The 20,013-nt window shown below is 36.1% G+C and overlaps 1 protein-coding gene and 1 long non-coding RNA gene across 7 annotated transcripts in view; both read right to left on the reverse strand.

Annotated features, from left to right (window-relative positions):
- Nucleotides 1-20,013, reverse strand: part of LOC121262410 — a 168,335-nt gene that overhangs the window by 133,993 nt on the left and 14,329 nt on the right. For all 6 annotated transcript variants that reach the window (XM_041164887.1, XM_041164886.1, XM_041164885.1 and 3 more), the window contains 3 exons: nt 12,254-12,324; nt 10,838-10,901; nt 9,741-10,151 (listed from right to left, as the gene is read on the reverse strand). In XM_041164887.1, the coding sequence (XP_041020821.1) occupies nt 9,741-10,151; nt 10,838-10,901; nt 12,254-12,324 (546 nt within the window). The remainder of the gene's footprint in view (nt 1-9,740; nt 10,152-10,837; nt 10,902-12,253; nt 12,325-20,013) is intronic.
- On the reverse strand, nt 2,028-4,449 carry LOC121262424. Its single transcript, XR_005940098.1, has 2 exons — nt 3,699-4,449; nt 2,028-2,328 (listed from the first exon to the last, which is right to left on the reverse strand). It is a non-coding gene; the product is annotated as an uncharacterized LOC121262424 (long non-coding RNA).

Genomic DNA, 20,013 nt, shown 5'->3' on the forward strand with positions numbered 1-20,013 from the left:
TTGTTCTATGTACCCTTTCGATTAGTTTGCCAAAACAGCTGGTGAAAAGGAAATAATGATAATAACAATACTATCCTCTAGAGACCTCATCACTTTATCTTCTAATCACATGGTGCCAATTAGACTAGAACCCAGACTGCTATAATTACCTCCTCTGTGTGCTACTCTCAGGTAGAAGGCTGAAAACCATATGTCCCAACAACCCTACAAAGAACCACTATATGATTACCAACAAAGTTTACTCTGTCAGTGCAGAAACACAATAGGAACTGTTTGTTCAAGCGATCATTGAAATTGGGATTGAGTGAAAAGTTAAGAGTCGAAGACTCCCTGCTGTTCCAATTACTATAGAAACCTTATGATTTGACAACTCCCAAACAAATTTAAGGCACAGTTTGCTACATATTCTAGGGTGGCAGAAATTTTTTATAAAAATTACATTGTTAACATAAGATTAGCGATTCTTAATGTGAAGATATCAATTTGAACCAATAAAAAGTTAAAAAAAAAATGTGGTGCCCATTTCAACAAAAACACAATTGTGAACTACTTATTGCAACCATGCTTTTTGGTGAAATCAAATTAAACTGATGAAGTCCCAGCTGATGACGTAGGAACAGAAACTAAGTATACATCTCGAGATTTTCAAATCATTCAAACACTGGAATAAAATTTTCACACTTTTATGTGAAATGCCACATTGGGCACGTTTCATTTGTAAACACTCCATGGCTTCCAGTAAACCATAAAATCTCTTCCTGCTACTTATGCAGCCAAGTATACCACTTCATGGAGTATCAATTAAATTTCTACAATTAGATCTTTAAACCGACGTACCATTTGAAAGCTTGTAAAACTTATTTTGCAAGTAATCAAGAATTGCGTTGAAGAACACAAAAGGCATATTCAGCATATGAGAGCTCATAAAATTTGTGCACAAGAATGTCATAGTCCTTTTAAATCTTTATATGTTTGAAAGAGAAATGATTTGTACAGTTCTAGGGTGTGCAAGCCCCACACACCTTCCTTTGAAAAATGTAGGCAAACAGGCACTATTTATTTTCCAAAGGAGGAGTGTGTGAGGCTTAACCGTCTTAAGACTGTATCTAGCATTACTTATGTTGAAATTGCCTAATTAAACACCACCCTGCACCAGTTTAGTATGCTCTAGCCAGTTTAGTCCTAAGGTGTTACCAATGCGCTCTCTCTCTCTCTCTCTTTCAAAATAGCATATAATGTCTATTTGATCTATGAAAAAATCTGCATTGTGGGTTTTTTCTATATTCTTTTGTCTTGTCTTTTACCTTCTGCTCGCATGATGTTTAATATTACCTCGGAATTTTGTGCAGGTATTATTGGTCTGCAAGGATGAACTGCTGCTCCCAAAACCGTTCATCTAGTGTGTAGCATTATCTCCTGCAAGTAGGCTTGTGAAGGACTTCCTGAGTACTCTTCTAAATAAATGACAAACCTTTGCGTTGGGTCTGTATTTGTGATCTAAAATTGGGTGCTTGTGCTTTGTTTCCTTTTCATGTAATGCCGACCTCTTTCTTATCAGTATTACATAATGTTGAACAAATTTTCATTCGCCTTAGTTTTAATGGGTCTTCTTTCTTCCATCAGGTTTAAATTGCCCATTTTCATCTCTGTTCCTGATGATAATACGAAAACGTTACGAATAATTGTGATTGTATATGGTCTAACATGCTAGAATAACATTCGTTGTATAATACTGCAGCCAGCCTGTGATGTGGCATACTTCCACTGAGGGCAAATCCTTTTTATTATTATTTTAACTTCTCAATGTTCTCATCCGCATGCACGTAAGGGATGCACAAAGCAATCCCCAGTGTATCTCAATCTATCATTCAAGGTTCATGCATTTTTTCATTAAGATGGCTAGTCCAATGTGGACACACCTAGTCAAAAGTTGATACTATAACCAAAAGTTAACATTCTAGCCAAATTTTGGACTTGGCTAGAATTCTGATTTTTTTTTTCCCACTGAACACTAAAGAAATTTGATGGGTACCAAAATGCCGCTTACACAGTTCTGTACAAATTTGGAACCCAAAACTGTTCCCTCATCCATACATTATGCAACTGAAGAGTGCCTCATATGCACATCAGGTGCCAATAAACAGAAGTCCAAATACAAATGGATACGTATGTTAAAGATGCAAATTCAGTCAGTGGTGTAGGAATGATAGACCAGCAAAAGAGTACCGAGACGAAACTGGCACAGGCACCGCTTCAGGCTGGGCAGCCTGATAATGATGTGTCTTGTCTTTGTGCAGTAAAGCATCAGCAACATATGTGGAGTATAAACTATCCACTTGATCAGTTTCTGTCCCGCGTAAATTGGCACTCTCGATTGGGTGCATTCCACCAATAGGATAAGAACCTGATGAAACACCATAATGATAACCAGTAGCAGATGTTGCAGTTGCAAAAGGTACAGTGGATGGCGTTTCACATCTAGCACCAAGACCATAAGCATGGTACTCTCTCATTCAAGTAGAGAGAATCGGCCTGAACAGTCTCTCTCTTTTTGGGGACAGCATTTATATGTAAAAGGTCAGGCTGTCTTAGAAGGTGCTCTCCCTGAGGACCATAAGCTCGATAGTCCTTTCCAGCCGGGTAAAAGTCCCGAGGAGTCTCTTCTCTTGGTAGAGTTGCCATGTCTCTGTATACAAGACACTGATGATCCCTTTCATAAGATGGCAACTGAAATCTACTAGAATCACTATTTGTATAAGGATCCCTAGCAAGTGTTTCCTTCTGATAACGGGGCCACACTTCTCTTACTCTTTCATGAACTTTCCCGTCACCAACTCTAGCGACTTGAGGAAAGTAGACATCAAGGCTCCATGGAATTGCATCCAATTCTTCAGATATTCTGATTCAATTAAATTGGAAGAAGTAAAAGTTCAAAAACTTGAAAAAAAAGGAATGCATTATGTATTAGTGTACATGTGTACTGCCAAAATTGTTAGTGAAAATAAATCAGAGGAGAGAGAGAGAGAGAGAGAGAGAGATCCCCAGAAGCACCAATTTATGTGTAAGCTCGATAAATTATCAGGCACATCAATCAAAATAAGGTCAACACAATAAAAAAAGTAAGTTACCATCTTTACATACTGGCTTCCTCTCATCTGTGAAGGCTTGGGTTCAGCAAATTTATTTCTAACAAGAAAAGGGTAAACTTTTTTATAAGTGGGAAAAGGTTAAATCAAATATGTCCATCAACATCAACTGTTATCTAAACCATAATTTTCAGTTGTCATCCTCTTTATCTCCTCCCAGAATCGGGAATTGCCACATAGTGAAAGAGGTGAAGCAAGGGAATTCTAATATCGAAGGGATCAAGGACTTCCTGGATCAGAGTTCCATAGGAGTCAGAAAGCAGTTGCAAAATCCAGTCGGAATATGTGCTTCTTCCCAGTTTCAATAACAAATGGATTTGAAAATATGGAAAATTTACTTGAAACCTGCTCCATTGGTGCCTGTTTTGGAAGAATTGACAGGGGTGCCTGTTTGCCTGTAAGATCATCTGATCTCAAAAATCTATTCGATATCTTTAAAGAAAGTACTAGAAGTGGAAACATAGAGTGGGAGGCTTTTTTGCTGAAAAGCTATCCAAGAATTCAAGAACTAGAAAGACATATGAAGTGCAAAAGAAAGACACCCAGCAAGACAAGTGAGAATCTAAGTAATGCATAGGAAGCTCTACCGTCAAATATAACTCTAAAAACAACAGCATTTATGTTTGCTCAGTCAATTCCAATCTCAAAATAAGCAGCACTTGTACAACTTGACCCATCTATCGATTAAGCCAACTAGGATGATAAATATACCTCATACTAGATCATGGCATGCCCTCCTCACCTCCGTAGTGTGCTTTTGCACACACTGCCTTTATATTTACTTAGGTCAACTTCTTCCAAAATGGAGAAAATAAATTAACTTTGATCTAGCAGACACCCACAATAAATAATCTTTGGGCAATATCACAACAGCCCTATCTTTTCACTTCCTTTTGCTTTTCTTTCCTCATACATACTACTTAGGTACTTCATATAAAAAGAAAGCACCAATAAAGTTATCTTCACAGCTCTAGCACTGGAAACTATTCTATTTCTTGCCATGATTAGTCTAAGTGAGCAATACAACAATTTGAATACTGCCTAACGTAGCCAATTACTTTTTAATGAATTGAATATCATCTAATGTAGTTCAATATCCCTATCAAAAAACGCAGTTAAAAAACACCATCACACAACTCTTTTTTTTTGGGGGGGGGGGGGAATTCGAGAAAGGAACAATTTCCATAACCTCCTTTGTTTTCCCTTCCTATCCTCATAGATCTTTCAGTGACTTTTCTGGAAATACACCAAAAAAGTAAACTCTGTACAGTTATTATCGATAGAAACATTATTTCCAGTCGGCACTCTTGTGGGGGCACGCGCATAAGGACCTCGAAAAAGCATAATGCCCTAAGAATATCGACTAAGTCTAAACTAATTCAAACTCCAAATGCCCTGAAAGCCATCTCAATTTTCTCCTTTAGAAACTCACATTAGACAAACTACGTACTTCTACCAAGATAAAAACAAATAAATAAATAAAAACAAATATAATATGTGGGATGATAAGAAACAAAAACTTTTTTATTAATTATAAGTTCAATTACGACAATGAATTTGAAGATTGTTAAAAGTTTAAAAAAGCGTATCATATGAATTGATGGGGATAATAATAATAAAAAAATCTTGATACATTGTAACATTTATCAATGCCAAGATAGAATCTCATTTAATTTTAACTGTCTAGATAGATTAAGAATAAAATAAAGGTCATATAACACAATATCGGTAGCAATATCCCATAGGAAATGAAAATGTTTTCACTTAATTTTCAACTTCTAAAGGTCCCAAAATACATCTTTTAAAGTAAGAAGAGCACTTGCCTTTACATAAACCTTCTAAACAAATTTATTTATCGTACATGCAGCAGGAGGACGACCAAAATTCAAACTTCAGAAGACTTACATGTTTAGGTAATGGGAAGAGATGAAAATTTTGTAAATAATAATGAAATAGTTTGTAAATAGTAATGAAATGATTTGAGTTAAGATGTTTTATTAGATTTTGAAAAATGAAAGAGAAAAAAATCATATAAAAAGAGAGATTTGAAAATAAATAAAACAAGCAATCATAATTAAACTATGTTTTATTTCACTAATATTAATGGGAATGACGAGTCCTCTGCCCTATTGACTTCAAAAGAAAAAAACTATTACCATGGGATTCACAAACTCTGCATTGAAAATGCGACATTAATCTAGCTGCTGCATGCATATTAAGGATGATCTTGATCATCTTCTTTAGAATTCTAAACCTTCCCATTGACAGAAAACAACATATTTATAAAAATAAAAACTTCTAATATCAAAGTATCATCAACGAAGCCTTTCATTAAAAAAGAAAAAGAAAAAAGAAATCAAGGAAATATCAAAGCCATCCCACTCAATTGGCTTTCCTTGTTTTTTTTTTTTTTTTTTTTTGATATAAATTTTGTTTTCTCTGTGTTTAATAGTACATGTTAATGACAAAAATTGCACAACAGTCTGGAAAGGGAGAAATAGTCATCTCCGGCCCGCTATAACTATTTGGGCCTCAATCGGTGTAGTCTATAACCCCTGGTGTGATCCAATGCTGCTGTGCGTATATCCATAACCGTAAATGAAAAATAAATGCTGAGAATGTAAAAGAGATAGAAACACACATATTTATGTGGTTCGGCATAAAGCCTACATTTACAGAGATTTTTGGGGAGGGTAGAGTCTATTATAATATACTTTTTTACAGTCTCTCATGGTCTCTCATACTCTCTGTATAATGGAGATTAAAAGCTCTACTTTTCTGGTGAAGATCTCGTCGCTAGAGCTCCTCTCCTGAGGTTGAAGAAGCTGAAGACGTGGTTGAAAAAATTTCTCTGAAATCTTCTAGCCGTTTCCTTTATCCCCACTTTTCATGTGCCCCTCTTTTTGCGTGTCCTAGGGAGTGGTGAGGATTTGCTGCCTTCCCTTACGTGTTTGACATCTTCCATTCATTTCCGTTTTCTTCTTTTCCTTTCCGTATGCACTTCCCTTCCTCCTGACAACTTCTCTTTTTCGTTGTCCCCTTCTCGTCTCCCATTCCTCTCTTTTGTCTCTCGTTCCTCTCTCTTCTTTTGTCTTCTAGTAGTGAGACCTCCCCTTGGACTGGGCCTAGTAGGCTCAGTTTGGGTCGTGTATATTTAATCCATTCCAGTAATTATAATGAGAGAAAAATTAGTGTTATTGATGAGTGTTAAACACCAATTTTACTTGTTCCAAAATTTAACCTAATGGAAAAATATATATTTAATTATCTATTTGTATCTTAACAACAAGCATTAAGTGTTGCTAAAAACACCAAAGTTCGTATCGAATACTAATATATTTAAACTATCTAGTGTGTTAAGACGTGGGAGAATATATAAATATATATATATATATATTTATATATATAATTGGTTGATTGCAGACTGCAGTTACGGATTATTACATTCAAATATTAAAATTCATGGTTTTATAAGATGGGAATAGACTTAAGCCTTTCTAGAATAACCATTGAGCTGTGTCATAGTGATTTGACTCCCGAAGCCAATGTGTGACAATATTAAAATCATGCTAATTCCAACAGCTTTGGTGTACTCAAGACTCCGTGACAGAACGTCTTCGTCCTAGTTTGAATTAAAAACTCGTCTCAACTTCATCATTATAATTTTTTTAAATTTTCACACAAAATGTAATAAATAAATCAATCTTTTCAAATTAAAAAAAAAAATAATATTAAAAAATAATATTATAAAAATATTTTATTATATTATTCACAAACCATCTCAACACATCTTTGAATCCAAACAGGTCCGTAGTCTCACAATTACATTCTCCAAAGATGGGGAACTCGAAGGAATAAGCTCCAGAGCATAGGAAGGTGTTTTCTTTCCACAAATGTGCAACTGTAAGCATAGATAGACGCTTCAGCACTAGTTGCCTTAATCGTGTGACTATCATAGCTTGTTTTTCTCGATCAAGAAGTTCGTAAGCTGGGAATACTTTCTCCCAGCCACAATTAGATACTTCAAACTTTAACAGATTTGGCAGTCTTGTAAGAAATGTCGCAGCAAGACCTGAAAACTGGCCATTCATCAAGTTCCATTTCAGTTAGCGTAGGGAACACAAAATGTCCGATTGCTCTATCTTTTTCTGCGACTCTTTCTTTCGTCCCTGACCATTAGGGATGTACAAGAACTAACCAAACCTGTCGCAACCGACTGGAACCGGCCGGAACAGGTGAAGAACAGACTGGCGTGCAACAGTTATTTGCTCAAACCGAAGTTGGCCAGTTTGGTCCTGGTTTGAACCACTGTCAAACTGCTGAACCGGCCGATGGTATATTAGTTTAAGTGGAATGGCGTCGTTTATGCTTGTAGTTGTGTTTTAAACACAACTGAAACAATGCTGCATCATTTTAGTCTTAACGTATAAAAAAAAAATAAGTGGAACGACGCCGTTCGATTTAAAACCAAACGGCGTCGTTTCGATATTATATCGTCTTCTACCTCCCTTCTACTTCTCCGATTGATTTTCAGTTTCTCTCATCCTCTCTCTCTCCTCTGCAACTCTCTCTCTCTCTCTCTACTCTCTCAGACCACCATTGCTGTTAGCTCAAATCGAGAACCAACCGTGAACTGCCAGAGTAGATATGACTAGTTTTTCTTGTCTCCATCGACCGGTTATGGTCGGTTGCTCCTCCATATTTACTCTCGTCGATCGGTTTCAGTCTTGCCCAAAAACCACATCGAAGGCTTCGATTTTGACCCCTACTGACCAGGAAGCTATTAAGGCACATGGCTCTTTACCATTTTGCCCCTCTTGCTTTTTAAATAGAGTAATGCTATTCATCATCCTATAATGTGTCATTAGATGATTGAAAGTTATTTATTATATTTTATTTGTGAATCTATCATTTAATGTCACCTTGAAAAGTAATAGAAATAAGAGTGCAAGAAAGGTGTTTGCAAAAATGCTTCAGAGTTGGATTCATTTCACGAATACATTTGAAAGGCTACAGATTTCTTGAATACAATAGCCTAATGACACTTTATGTTTGTAGACAATTCTCAACCAATATTACACACTCATGATTGACACCTCAGCATTGTACAAGCCTTATAGAATCATCTGCAATATTCCTTTGTGCAGAGTTTGTTAGTGCATCTGCTGCCTTGGAGTCGTGTTGGTTAGAATCCTGCTCTGAGGTGGAATTCGCTGGAGCAGATTGATGGTGAGCCTTAATACTCCTCACGATTTGGCGTGTAAACATCTTCTTATCATTCCATAATATGTAATTTTTCATTAAATCACTTCTAAGCCGATAAGATTCCATGGCATGCAAACACCTTGCATAACAAGAACCCCACAATTTTTGAATAGTGACATTCCGGCTCATAATTTCCAACTTATCCATCACCAAGCTCGGGAATAAGAGCTGTAAAATTCGTCAGAAGAATGGTTAACACATGCCCCATCCCACACTGTAACAGATATATTTTAACTTGAGAGCTCTCGGCTTTTTCAAATTAATAAAAAAAATATGTTCTATATATATAGTTTTTGTTTTACTTTTAAATAAAAAGAAAACTAAACAATTCAAATAAGGACTTTTATTCGTTTGTTCAAAATAAATACATTTCATCATGTATTTGTAAAAGTGACTTTCAGTTTGGGCCTTTAAGTTGGCTTTTATTATGTCATGATGTTATTATAAAAATAAGAAAAGAAGTGTTAAAGCCGTAAAGAAATTCTACAAAAGAAAACTGATAAATTGATGTGATTTCATATAATACGTTAGATATATTTTATACTAAAAATAGTTTTGGTATATTCTTCTTTAAAAAAATACATATATATTTTTATGAACCTCATACTCAGAGTAAAGAAATTTGAGTATTTTTCTATTAATGATTAGTATTATAATTAAATTTATAATTTAGAAAGATTAGTTAACTAAATTTTATAATATTGGAATGTAAAATTTTCATTCACTTTCATGAAAATGATGTCAGCCTCTACGTCTTCTACCTAAATGTGAAAATCTTAATAGAGCTAAATAATTTATAGCGTCTTACCTTAACTTTCTCGCATTCAAGAATCCGCATCTCTTTCAGCATCGACCATTTTGAATCATGCACTCCTTCGAGTCTCTCTAAATTTTCAAGACATAGAGAAGTTACTTGAGGGAACACCAACGTCATTTCTACTGCTTCTCCTTCTTCAGCCGCAACAATTTCCTCCACCCCACAGTCATAAATCTTAATTTTCTCCAATTGCTCGAGACATCTAACAATCGAGGCTGGAAACAAACTTTTCAGACTCACACATTTCCCAACAATTATTACTTGTAGATTTTGAAAGCTGGGAATTGTTTGAGCGTCTTTACTCCATACATGCTTTATTTTGGGTAGACCATACAGATCCAGTAGTTTCAAACTTGGGAAGCCAACCTGCAAGATTAAAATCCCTTGTTTCAATTAAAGACAGGACAGACCAGAGCAAAGAAAATTGGTTTGTGGAGATGCAGTTCTATTGCTGAAAATTTTAAGAGAGAGAGAGAGAGAGAGAGAGAGAGAGAGGTTGATTGGATTATTACCTCTTCAACCACGAAAAGAGTGCCTCCCTGCTCATGCAATTCTTTGGACGACGACGATTCCAAAGTATGCACCCCTTGAAAAAACCACTTGAGTTTTGGTAACCCATAAAGTCCTAGACAAATTAGGTTGGGGAATGAAAGTCTCGTTGTTGGATCTGTCCCGTCTTCTCTCTCGACAATTTCCTCTAATACCCCACAACCTGTTATTATGAGAGACTGCAATTCCTGGAGACTTGCAGCAATCGAGGCTGTTGGAAACAAACTTTTCAAACTCTCACACAATGAAACATCAATATGAAGTAGTTTTGGAAAGTTGTACATATCGCGTTGATGGGAGTCCTTGATGTTCCATATAATTTCCAACTTTTCCATTTTAGAAATTTTCAATATCTCCAAGCTCGGGACTGGCCTCTGTTAAATTCATCGCAACATTGAGTTTCATTTAAGATATCACAAAATACATGAACACAGATAATATATTTTACCATCTCCATTACTAGTAGTTAAAATAATTAAATTAAAGAGACGGAACTTGAATTCTATCATAATCGTAACTCCCTATTCTCAGATTTTGAACTGAAAATTTTTTTCTTGGTTTCATTACTCAACAAGCAAACTGGACCTCTTCCTTTTTTAATTTGTTTTTTCTTGCTTCTTTCTTGGCTTTTGAATCTCTAGTGTAAAAATTCTATTTGTATTTTGAATTGGATTTATGGTAGGCGAAGAGGGCTTAAAATAAAGAAATAACAAAACAAATTTAAAACTATTATTTTTATAATTTAGCTAAACTGATAGATAATCTAATGTGACTGGCTAAAATAATAAAAAAATATGTAAAAACTTTAAATAATGAAAACCATGATATATAGAATATGGAGAACTGAGTATTTTTTTAGTAATTATCATATTATGATTAAGTATACCATTTAAAGAGATTAATTAACTAAATTCATCAACTTAATTAAAGACATATCAAAATGATTTTATACTTTTGGGATGTAAAATTTTCATTCACTTTCATGAAAATGATGTCAGTTCTACGTCTTCTACCTAAATGTGAAAATCTTAATAGAGCTAAATAATTTATAATCTCTTACCTTATCCACCCAGAAAAGGGGTTGTTTAATTGACATCTGAGAATACTGCCTCTCTTCAACTGTTCCTAAAGCAAATAGTACCTCAACTTTCTCGCATTCTTCAATCACCATCTTTTTTAGCATTGGCCATTTTGAAATATGCAGTCCCTTGTAAAAACACTCAAGTCTCGGTAAATTTTCAAGAACCAAAGAAGTTACTTGAGGGAACTCGAACACCAACATCCTTTCCACTGTTTCTCCTCCTTCAGCCTCAACAATTTCCTCCAGTACCCCACAATCACTAATTCTAATTTGCTTCAATTGCTTAAGACAAGTACCGATCGAGGCTAGAAACAAACTATTAAGACTCGCACATTTTGAAACATGAATTCTTTGTAGATTCTGAAACTTGAGAATTGTTTGGCGGTCTTTACTACATACACGCTTTATTTTGGGTAGATTCCATAGAAGCAAATTTGTCAATTTAGGAAAGGCAACCTGCAGGATTAAAAAAAAGGCACTTGCTTCGAATAAAGGCAGAGCAGAGAAAATTGGTTTGTGGAGCTGCATGCATGTATAGGTCTTGTCCGAATCTACCTTAATTCATATCATCTAATTATTACAAGTTTTTCAAATTTTTAAACAAAATACAATAAACAATCTAATATTTTCAAATCTAAAAAATATATATATTAAAAAATAATATTTTTATAATATTTTAATCAACTTTTAATTTTCATCTCAATTCATCGTTCAAAAAAAATCTCAATTCACTATTGAAACAATATTTTAGTGTCATATATAGTAATCTAGAATACATGTAATTAGAAGCGTCGTTAACAAATGAATAGTGCTACACCCATCGAAGGTGTAGCTCGAGGATGGGTCCCGATAAAGTTAAATGTTTTTTTTTCATTCATTCTTTTATATCTTTAAATATTTAAAAAAAAATCATAACATTAAAAGATATTTTCTTAAGCATTAAATTAAAAAAAAAATTGTATAATACTTATATAATACAAGATTATATTATCATTACTCTGACATAAATGAATTGTGAATGACCAGTTCCATTGCTGTAAATTTTGAGAGAGAGTGGTTGATTGGACTGTTACCTCATTAACCCCGAAAAGTGTGCCTCCCTGCTCATGTAATTCCTTAGATGACGACGATTCCAAAGTATGCACCCCTTGGAAAAACCACTTGAGTTTTGGCAACCCATCAAGGCTTAGCGAAGTTAGGCTAGTGAATAAAATCCTCGTTGTTGGATCTGTCCCGTCTTCTCTCTGGACAATTTCCTCCAGTACCCCACAATCTCTTATCTTGAGAGACTTTAATTGTGTTAAACTTGTAGCCATTGTGGCTGCTGGAAACAAACTTTTCAAATTCTCACATCTGGCAACATGTAAATTAAATAGATCTGGAAACCTGAAGATCTCTTTACTCCAAACATGCTTTATTTTGGGCAGACCTGCCAGCTGCAAGGTTTTCAAACTAGGAAAGGAAAGCTGCAGGATTAAGTCTATCATGTTAGTTAAAAAATCAAGATTTCAGTGCTTTGAATTTGAAAATAGGCAAAATTAAACAGGGGAACAAGTGTATTATTAGCTATAATTTTTTTTTATTGGACCAATTGTTGAGAATTAAGTCCCAACTAATTTCGAGGATGCACATATCCTTGACAAAGCTTTTTATGTGTATTTCATCTTATTTTTGTTTTCAAATTTAACTTTTATGCCCCAAGACTAAGTTGGCGTCTTCCGCCACAACCTAACAAAGGCGCATGCAATTATACTTTGGGCACAGGGAATGCCAACTAAATCATGTTTATGCTTATGGTGTGCTTGACACATGATTTACATGGACTTATGTTAATGTACCTGATGATGTAGAAGCGGCACCTGAAGATCATGGTCGTTGCCTTCTGAATTGGTTTCTCTTGTGCTTAAGAAGCTCATGAGCTTTGGAAGATCCATTAGCACCAAGGTTTGCAGTCGACAGAACACCTCTTCTATTCCGTCTTCTTCTTCTTTCACGAATATTGCTCCCACGTTGTTGCATCTTCTTATCTTCAATTCTTCAAGTTGTGAAAGGCCTTTGGCTATCGATGATGAGAAGATAAATCTTAATTTCTCACAGTTATGCACGATTAAAACTTTCAAGTTTTTTAAGGATGTCCTCAACTCAGGGAGATGCCAACTACGTAAGATATGGAGACGCTTCAGTTGTTGAAAATCTTCTCTATCTAATTCATGCAAGACACTATTAGTACTGTTCGACTCGTCTAGATAAAGATATTCTATCCTCTTTAGTAGCATTTTGATCCCAAAGTCCAATTGGGAGCTGCTCATATTCAGTTTGAAATGCAACGATCTTGAGAAGCCGGCCTCCTCCCCACGATACCAGAAATATAGACCCCTCATATGTCCAATGCAAATCTTGTATCTCTCAAGCTCTTTAGAAAACAAATCTTTCGGTAGATTGTTGGCATCTTTAATATCTATCTCTAAGGTGATCAAGTGTGACAATTTTTTTAGCTCTACAAGGCTAGCATTTTTTCCTTCATTATTGGGTCCTTCAACCTCCCATTGGACTTTGATGTTTCGCATATACAATTCTTCTAACTTGACCAAGCTTGACAAGACATTAGGAGGAATCACTTTAAGTTTGGAACAATCGGTCAAATCCAATAACCGCAAACCAGTCAATGACCCTATTTCTCCTGGCAAGTTTGAAATGTCAGAACGAGCAAGACTAAGAATTACTAAAGTCTTGAGTTCTCCAATCCAATGAATATCTCCCAACTTACATCCATCAAGACACAATGTTTGTAGGTTTGTAAGTGGCAAAAGTGATGAAAGTTGTATATTTCTCAAACTCAGAACTTCGAGCTTGTCCATCCCTTGGAAGGAACTGCTTCGGGTTGTCAAATATCGAGATTCACACTGGACATAAAAGTATCTTAATTTAGGACATTCTATTTCATTGAGATATTTATCATGGATATGATCTCCACCATGAATAGAGAGCGCCTCGCATCTTTTTAGTGAATCGACATCTGGCCATGCTTTTTGCCCACCATCGCCTCTCATGACAAACATATTATAATCATTTTTTGCAATTATTGTAGCGACATGTCGAACAAGATCATGCATGTAAAATTCCTCGGAGCTATGTGGACTTTGTAGTAGCAAACAAGCATCTTGGAGATCTCTAACTGAAGTTTCTAGTCTATTTCTTGCTTCATCCAATGTATCAATGCCATGGAATAAACACAGACCGAAACCATATCTCAACAAGTCCTGATAGGAAATGTAGTACCCTTCTCGAGCACAAAGCAAAAATAGGGATTGGAGCTCTTTACCAACAAGATGTGTATAGCTCAGCTGTATACAAGTATATACAGGTAACCATATTTTTGTGTCATGTTCTGGATTGGCTCTTGTTAGTTGCACCAGGGCATCCTTCCAGGCTCCCGAATTCTGATTCTTTAATGCCCTAGAAACTGTTACAAGTGCAATAGGAAGACCTTGACACGCATTAGCTACCTCAATTGCTGTGTTTCGCAAGTCAAGATCACCTGTGACAGAATCACCCGCCATCTTTTCAAATAAGATCCATGCTTCTTCTTCTCCTAAAGTGTCGAGTTTAAAGCTGTTCTCTTCGTTGACCATCTCAGAAGCTAGTACATGTCGATCTCTGGATGTGAGTAGTACTTTGCATCTTTCGGAAGGAATAATTCCTATTTGCTCCAAATCAAGTCGCTTCCATATATCATCCAAGATAACAAGTATCTTCTTCTCCTTGTCTTTTTCTAACCTCGCCCGTAGATGGCCTGCTCTTACCATTTCAGTTTTACAATTAGGATCAAGCTTTAGATCTAGCATGTTTGCAATTTCTTCTTGAATTTGACTTAGGTTTGGGCTTTCCGTCACATTTGCCAGAGCCACCTCATCGAATAAGCTTTCTTCCTTGGCTTTCCTGAAAATTTCTTTCATCAGTGTACTCTTTCCAACTCCAGGCGACCCCCACACGCCGATCTTGTTAATATTAGCATCTCCCAATGCCTCCATAATTCTCTTCGTAATTGATATCCTCGAATCCAAGGTCATGTAATCCACGTTTCTTGGAGTCACCCTATCTTGCACAGCAGGACGATGGGAAACGCCGCCGACGAAGTTTCCTTCTTCAAGAAGTTTTGCAATATTACCCACCATCTCCTTTGCTTCCCGGCTCATCTGATGTCGTTGCTTCAAGTTCAGGCATGACACATTAGAGTTCCTCGATTCCGCTTCTTCTTCACCTCCACCAAGTTTCTTGATAATATCGTCCACCTTTTTCAACCACGTTTCTACATTATCTTTTATTTCATCGCCGTTATCTGAAGTAGTTTTAACCTTGCGTTCAACCTCTTTCTGAGCATCCCGCAGCGTCATTTCCTGATTCTTCAGATACTCCATGTTGCTCTTGTAGTGACATGAATAACATAGCCACCGTCCAACTGGTTGAACAGTGTACTCTGCGATTTTCGCTAAAATTGCAAGAACGATCTCCTCCATTCTTGTTTGCCACAGTCCGTCACCAGCTTCCTCTTAATTTTTTTTTTTTAGGGAATTTGTTTTTATAAAATTTTTAAACTCAAACAAACTGACGAAAACCAGGAAAAATATAGAAGTTGAAATTGCGATGGCAATAAAGCACGGGGAAAAACAAAGAAATAAGTTCGAGTACCTCTCCTTAGGACATTGATAGACCGGAGGCTGGAGTAAAGAGTCAATAGGATGAAGTTGGAAACCAAATTAAGCAAAGAGAAATGAAAACTAGGTGGACGGGGTTTTGAGACCAGACCAGAAACAGAGTTGGGAGTGGTATAATGCAATAAAGACGGATCAGTACTAAAATGAATCACGGAAATAGAACGACAACCAAGAACGCATTGAGAAAGCTTTTTACCAAAAACCAGAAAAAAAAAAAAAAGAAAAAATAAAGAAAAGAAATGGCAATTATCAATATGCCAAAAGGCAGGAACAGAGAAAGGATGATCAACCACTCTCCGTTACTCTTTCACAACTTTCTTCGTTAGGCCCTGATCCAGTCAAGCTCTGTGCTGAAAGTTCAATTTCTTTTTTTAACATAATTACAAGTGTGAAAATGCAAATATTATGGAAGAAATATGACACAGATATTTGTTTTTGGGGGTCAGAGTCTGAAGAACTAGATCATCACATATGGTATCTAAACTAACTATTGAACTGTGCTAAATCTTTAAAGCAAACGATGCGGAAAAAACAAATATCATATATATGAAAGAATTTAATTAAACATGATGACTCATAAATTCATACTTTTGATCTGGAAAATCATGATCGTACCTCACTTTAATTTTTTCCTCCTCGATGATCCGCAGAAACAGAGTTGGGAGTGGTATACTGCAATAAAGACGGATCAGTACTAAAATAAATCATGGAAGTAAAACGACAACCCAAGAACGCATTGAGAAAGCTTTTCACCAAAAACCAGAAAAAAGAAAAAGAAAAGAAAAGAAATGGCAATTATCAATATGCCAAAAGGCAGGAACAGAGAAAGGATGATCAACCACTCTCAGTTACGCTTTCACAAATGCGTCACTTTCTTCGTTAGGCCTTGATCGAGTCAAACTCTGTGCTAAAAGTTCAATTTTTTTTTTAACATAATTACAAGTGTGAAAATGCAAATATTATGGAAGAAATATGACACAGATATTTGTTTTTGGGGTCAGAGTCTGAAGAACTAGATCATCCACATATGGTATTAAACTAATTAATGAACTGTGCTAAATCTTTAAAGCAAACGATGCAGAAAAAACAAATATCATATGTATGAAAGAATTTAATTAAACATGATGACTCATAAATTCATACTTTTGATCTGGAAAATCATGATCGTACTCACTTTAATTCGTGACCCCAAAAACAAATATCTGTGTCATATTTCTTCCATAATATTTGCATTTTCACACTTGTAATTATGTTAAAAAAAAAAATTGAACTTTTAGCACAGAGCTTGACTGGATCAGGGCTTAACGAAGAAAATGACGCATTTGTGAAAGAGTAACCGAGAGTGGTTGATCATCCTTTCTCTGTTCCTGCCTTTTGGCATATTGATAATTGCCATTTCTTTTCTTTTCTTTTTCTTTTTTCTGGTTTTTGGTGAAAAGCTTTCTCAATGCGTTCTTGGGTTGTCGTTCTACTTCCGTGATTCATTTTAGTACTGATCGTTCTTTATTGCAGTATGCCACTCCCAACTCTGTTTCTGTGGATCATCGAGGAGGAAAAAATTAAATGAGGTACGATCATGATTTTCCAGATCAAAAGTATGAATTTATGAGTCATCATGTTTAATTAAATTCTTTCATACATATGATATTTGTTTTTTCTGCATCGTTTGCTTTAAAGATTTAGCACAGTTCATTAATTAGTTTAAATACCATATGTGATGATCTAGTTCTTCAGACTCTGACCCCCAAAAAAATATCTGTGTCATATTTCTTCCATAATATTTGCATTTTCACACTTGTAATTATGTTAAAAAAAAAAATTGAACTTTTAGCACAGAGTTTGACTCGATCAAGGCCTAACGAAGAAAGTGACGCATTTGTGAAAGCGTAACTGAGAGTGGTTGATCATCCTTTCTCTGTTCCTGCCTTTTGGCATATTGATAATTGCCATTTCTTTTCTTTTCTTTTTCTTTTTTCTGGTTTTGGTGAAAAGCTTTCTCAATGCGTTCTTGGGTTGTCGTTTTACTTCCATGATTTATTTTAGTACTGATCCGTCTTTATTGCAGTATACCACTCCAACTCTGTTTCTGCGGATCATCGAGGAGGAAAAAATTAAAGTGAGGTACGATCATGATTTTCCAGATCAAAAGTATGAATTTATGAGTCATCATGTTTAATTAAATTCTTTCATATATATGATATTGTTTTTTCCGCATCGTTTGCTTTAAAGATTTAGCACAGTTCAATAGTTAGTTTAGATACATATGTGATGATCTAGTTCTTCAGACTCTGACCCCAAAAACAAATATCTGTGTCATATTTCTTCCATAATATTTGCATTTTCACACTTGTAATTATGTTAAAAAAAGAAATTGAACTTTCAGCACAGAGCTTGACTGGATCAGGGCCTAACGAAGAAAGTTGTGAAAGAGTAACGGAGAGTGGTTGATCATCCTTTCTCTGTTCCTGCCTTTTGGCATATTGATAATTGCCATTTCTTTTCTTTATTTTTTCTTTTTTTTTTTTTCTGGTTTTTGGTAAAAAGCTTTCTCAATGCGTTCTTGGGTTGTCGTTCTATTTCCGTGATTCATTTTAGTACTGATCCGTCTTTATTGCATTATACCACTCCCAACTCTGTTTCTGGTCTGGTCTCAAAACCCCGTCCACCTAGTTTTCATTTCTCTTTGCTTAATTTGGTTTCCAACTTCATCCTATTGACTCTTTACTCCAGCCTCCGGTCTATCAATGTCCTAAGGAGAGGTACTCGAACTTATTTCTTTGTTTTTCCCCGTGCTTTATTGCCATCGCAATTTCAACTTCTATATTTTTCCTGGTTTTCGTCAGTTTGTTTGAGTTTAAAAATTTTATAAAAACAAATTCCCTAAAAAAAAAAAATTAAGAGGAAGCTGGTGACGGACTGTGGCAAACAAGAATGGAGGAGATCGTTCTTGCAATTTTAGCGAAAATCGCAGAGTACACTGTTCAACCAGTTGGACGGTGGCTATGTTATTCATGTCACTACAAGAGCAACATGGAGTATCTGAAGAATCAGGAAATGACGCTGCGGGATGCTCAGAAAGAGGTTGAACGCAAGGTTAAAACTACTTCAGATAACGGCGATGAAAAAAAAGATAATGTAGAAACGTGGTTGAAAAAGGTGGACGATATTATCAAGAAACTTGGTGGAGGTGAAGAAGAAGCGGAATCGAGGAACTCTAATGTGTCATGCCTGAACTTGAAGCAACGACATCAGATGAGCCGGGAAGCAAAGGAGATGGTGGGTAATATTGCAAAACTTCTTGAAGAAGGAAACTTCGTCGGCGGCGTTTCCCATCGTCCTGCTGTGCAAGATAGGGTGACTCCAAGAAACGTGGATTACATGACCTTGGATTCGAGGATATCAATTACGAAGAGAATTATGGAGGCATTGGGAGATGCTAATATTAACAAGATCGGCGTGTGGGGGTCGCCTGGAGTTGGAAAGAGTACACTGATGAAAGAAATTTTCAGGAAAGCCAAGGAAGAAAGCTTATTCGATGAGGTGGCTCTGGCAAATGTGACGGAAAGCCCAAACCTAAGTCAAATTCAAGAAGAAATTGCAAACATGCTAGATCTAAAGCTTGATCCTAATTGTAAAACTGAAATGGTAAGAGCAGGCCATCTACGGGCGAGGTTAGAAAAAGACAAGGAGAAGAAGATACTTGTTATCTTGGATGATATATGGAAGCGACTTGATTTGGAGCAAATAGGAATTATTCCTTCCGAAAGATGCAAAGTACTACTCACATCCAGAGATCGACATGTACTAGCTTCTGAGATGGTCAACGAAGAGAACAGCTTTAAACTCGACACTTTAGGAGAAGAAGAAGCATGGATCTTATTTGAAAAGATGGCGGTGTGATTCTGTCACAGGTGATCTTGACTTGCGAAACACAGCAATTGAGGTAGCTAATGCGTGTCAAGGTCTTCCTATTGCACTTGTAACAGTTTCTAGGGCATTAAAGAATCAGAATTCGGGAGCCTGGAAGGATGCCCTGGTGCAACTAACAAGAGCCAATCCAGAACATGACACAAAAATATGGTTACCTGTATATACTTGTATACAGCTGAGCTATACACATCTTGTTGGTAAAGAGCTCCAATCCCTATTTTTGCTTTGTGCTCGAGAAGGGTACTACATTTCCTATCAGGACTTGTTGAGATATGGTTTCGGTCTGTGTTTATTCCATGGCATTGATACATTGGATGAAGCAAGAAATAGACTAGAAACTTCAGTTAGAGATCTCCAAGATGCTTGTTTGCTACTACAAAGTCCACATAGCTCCGAGGAATTTTACATGCATGATCTTGTTCGACATGTCGCTACAATAATTGCAAAAAATGATTATAATATGTTTGTCATGAGAGGCGATGGTGGGCAAAAGCATGGCCAGATGTCGAT

The sequence above is a fragment of the Juglans microcarpa x Juglans regia genome, chromosome 4S (genome assembly GCF_004785595.1).
Source record: "Juglans microcarpa x Juglans regia isolate MS1-56 chromosome 4S, Jm3101_v1.0, whole genome shotgun sequence".
NCBI lineage: Eukaryota > Viridiplantae > Streptophyta > Magnoliopsida > Fagales > Juglandaceae > Juglans > Juglans microcarpa x Juglans regia.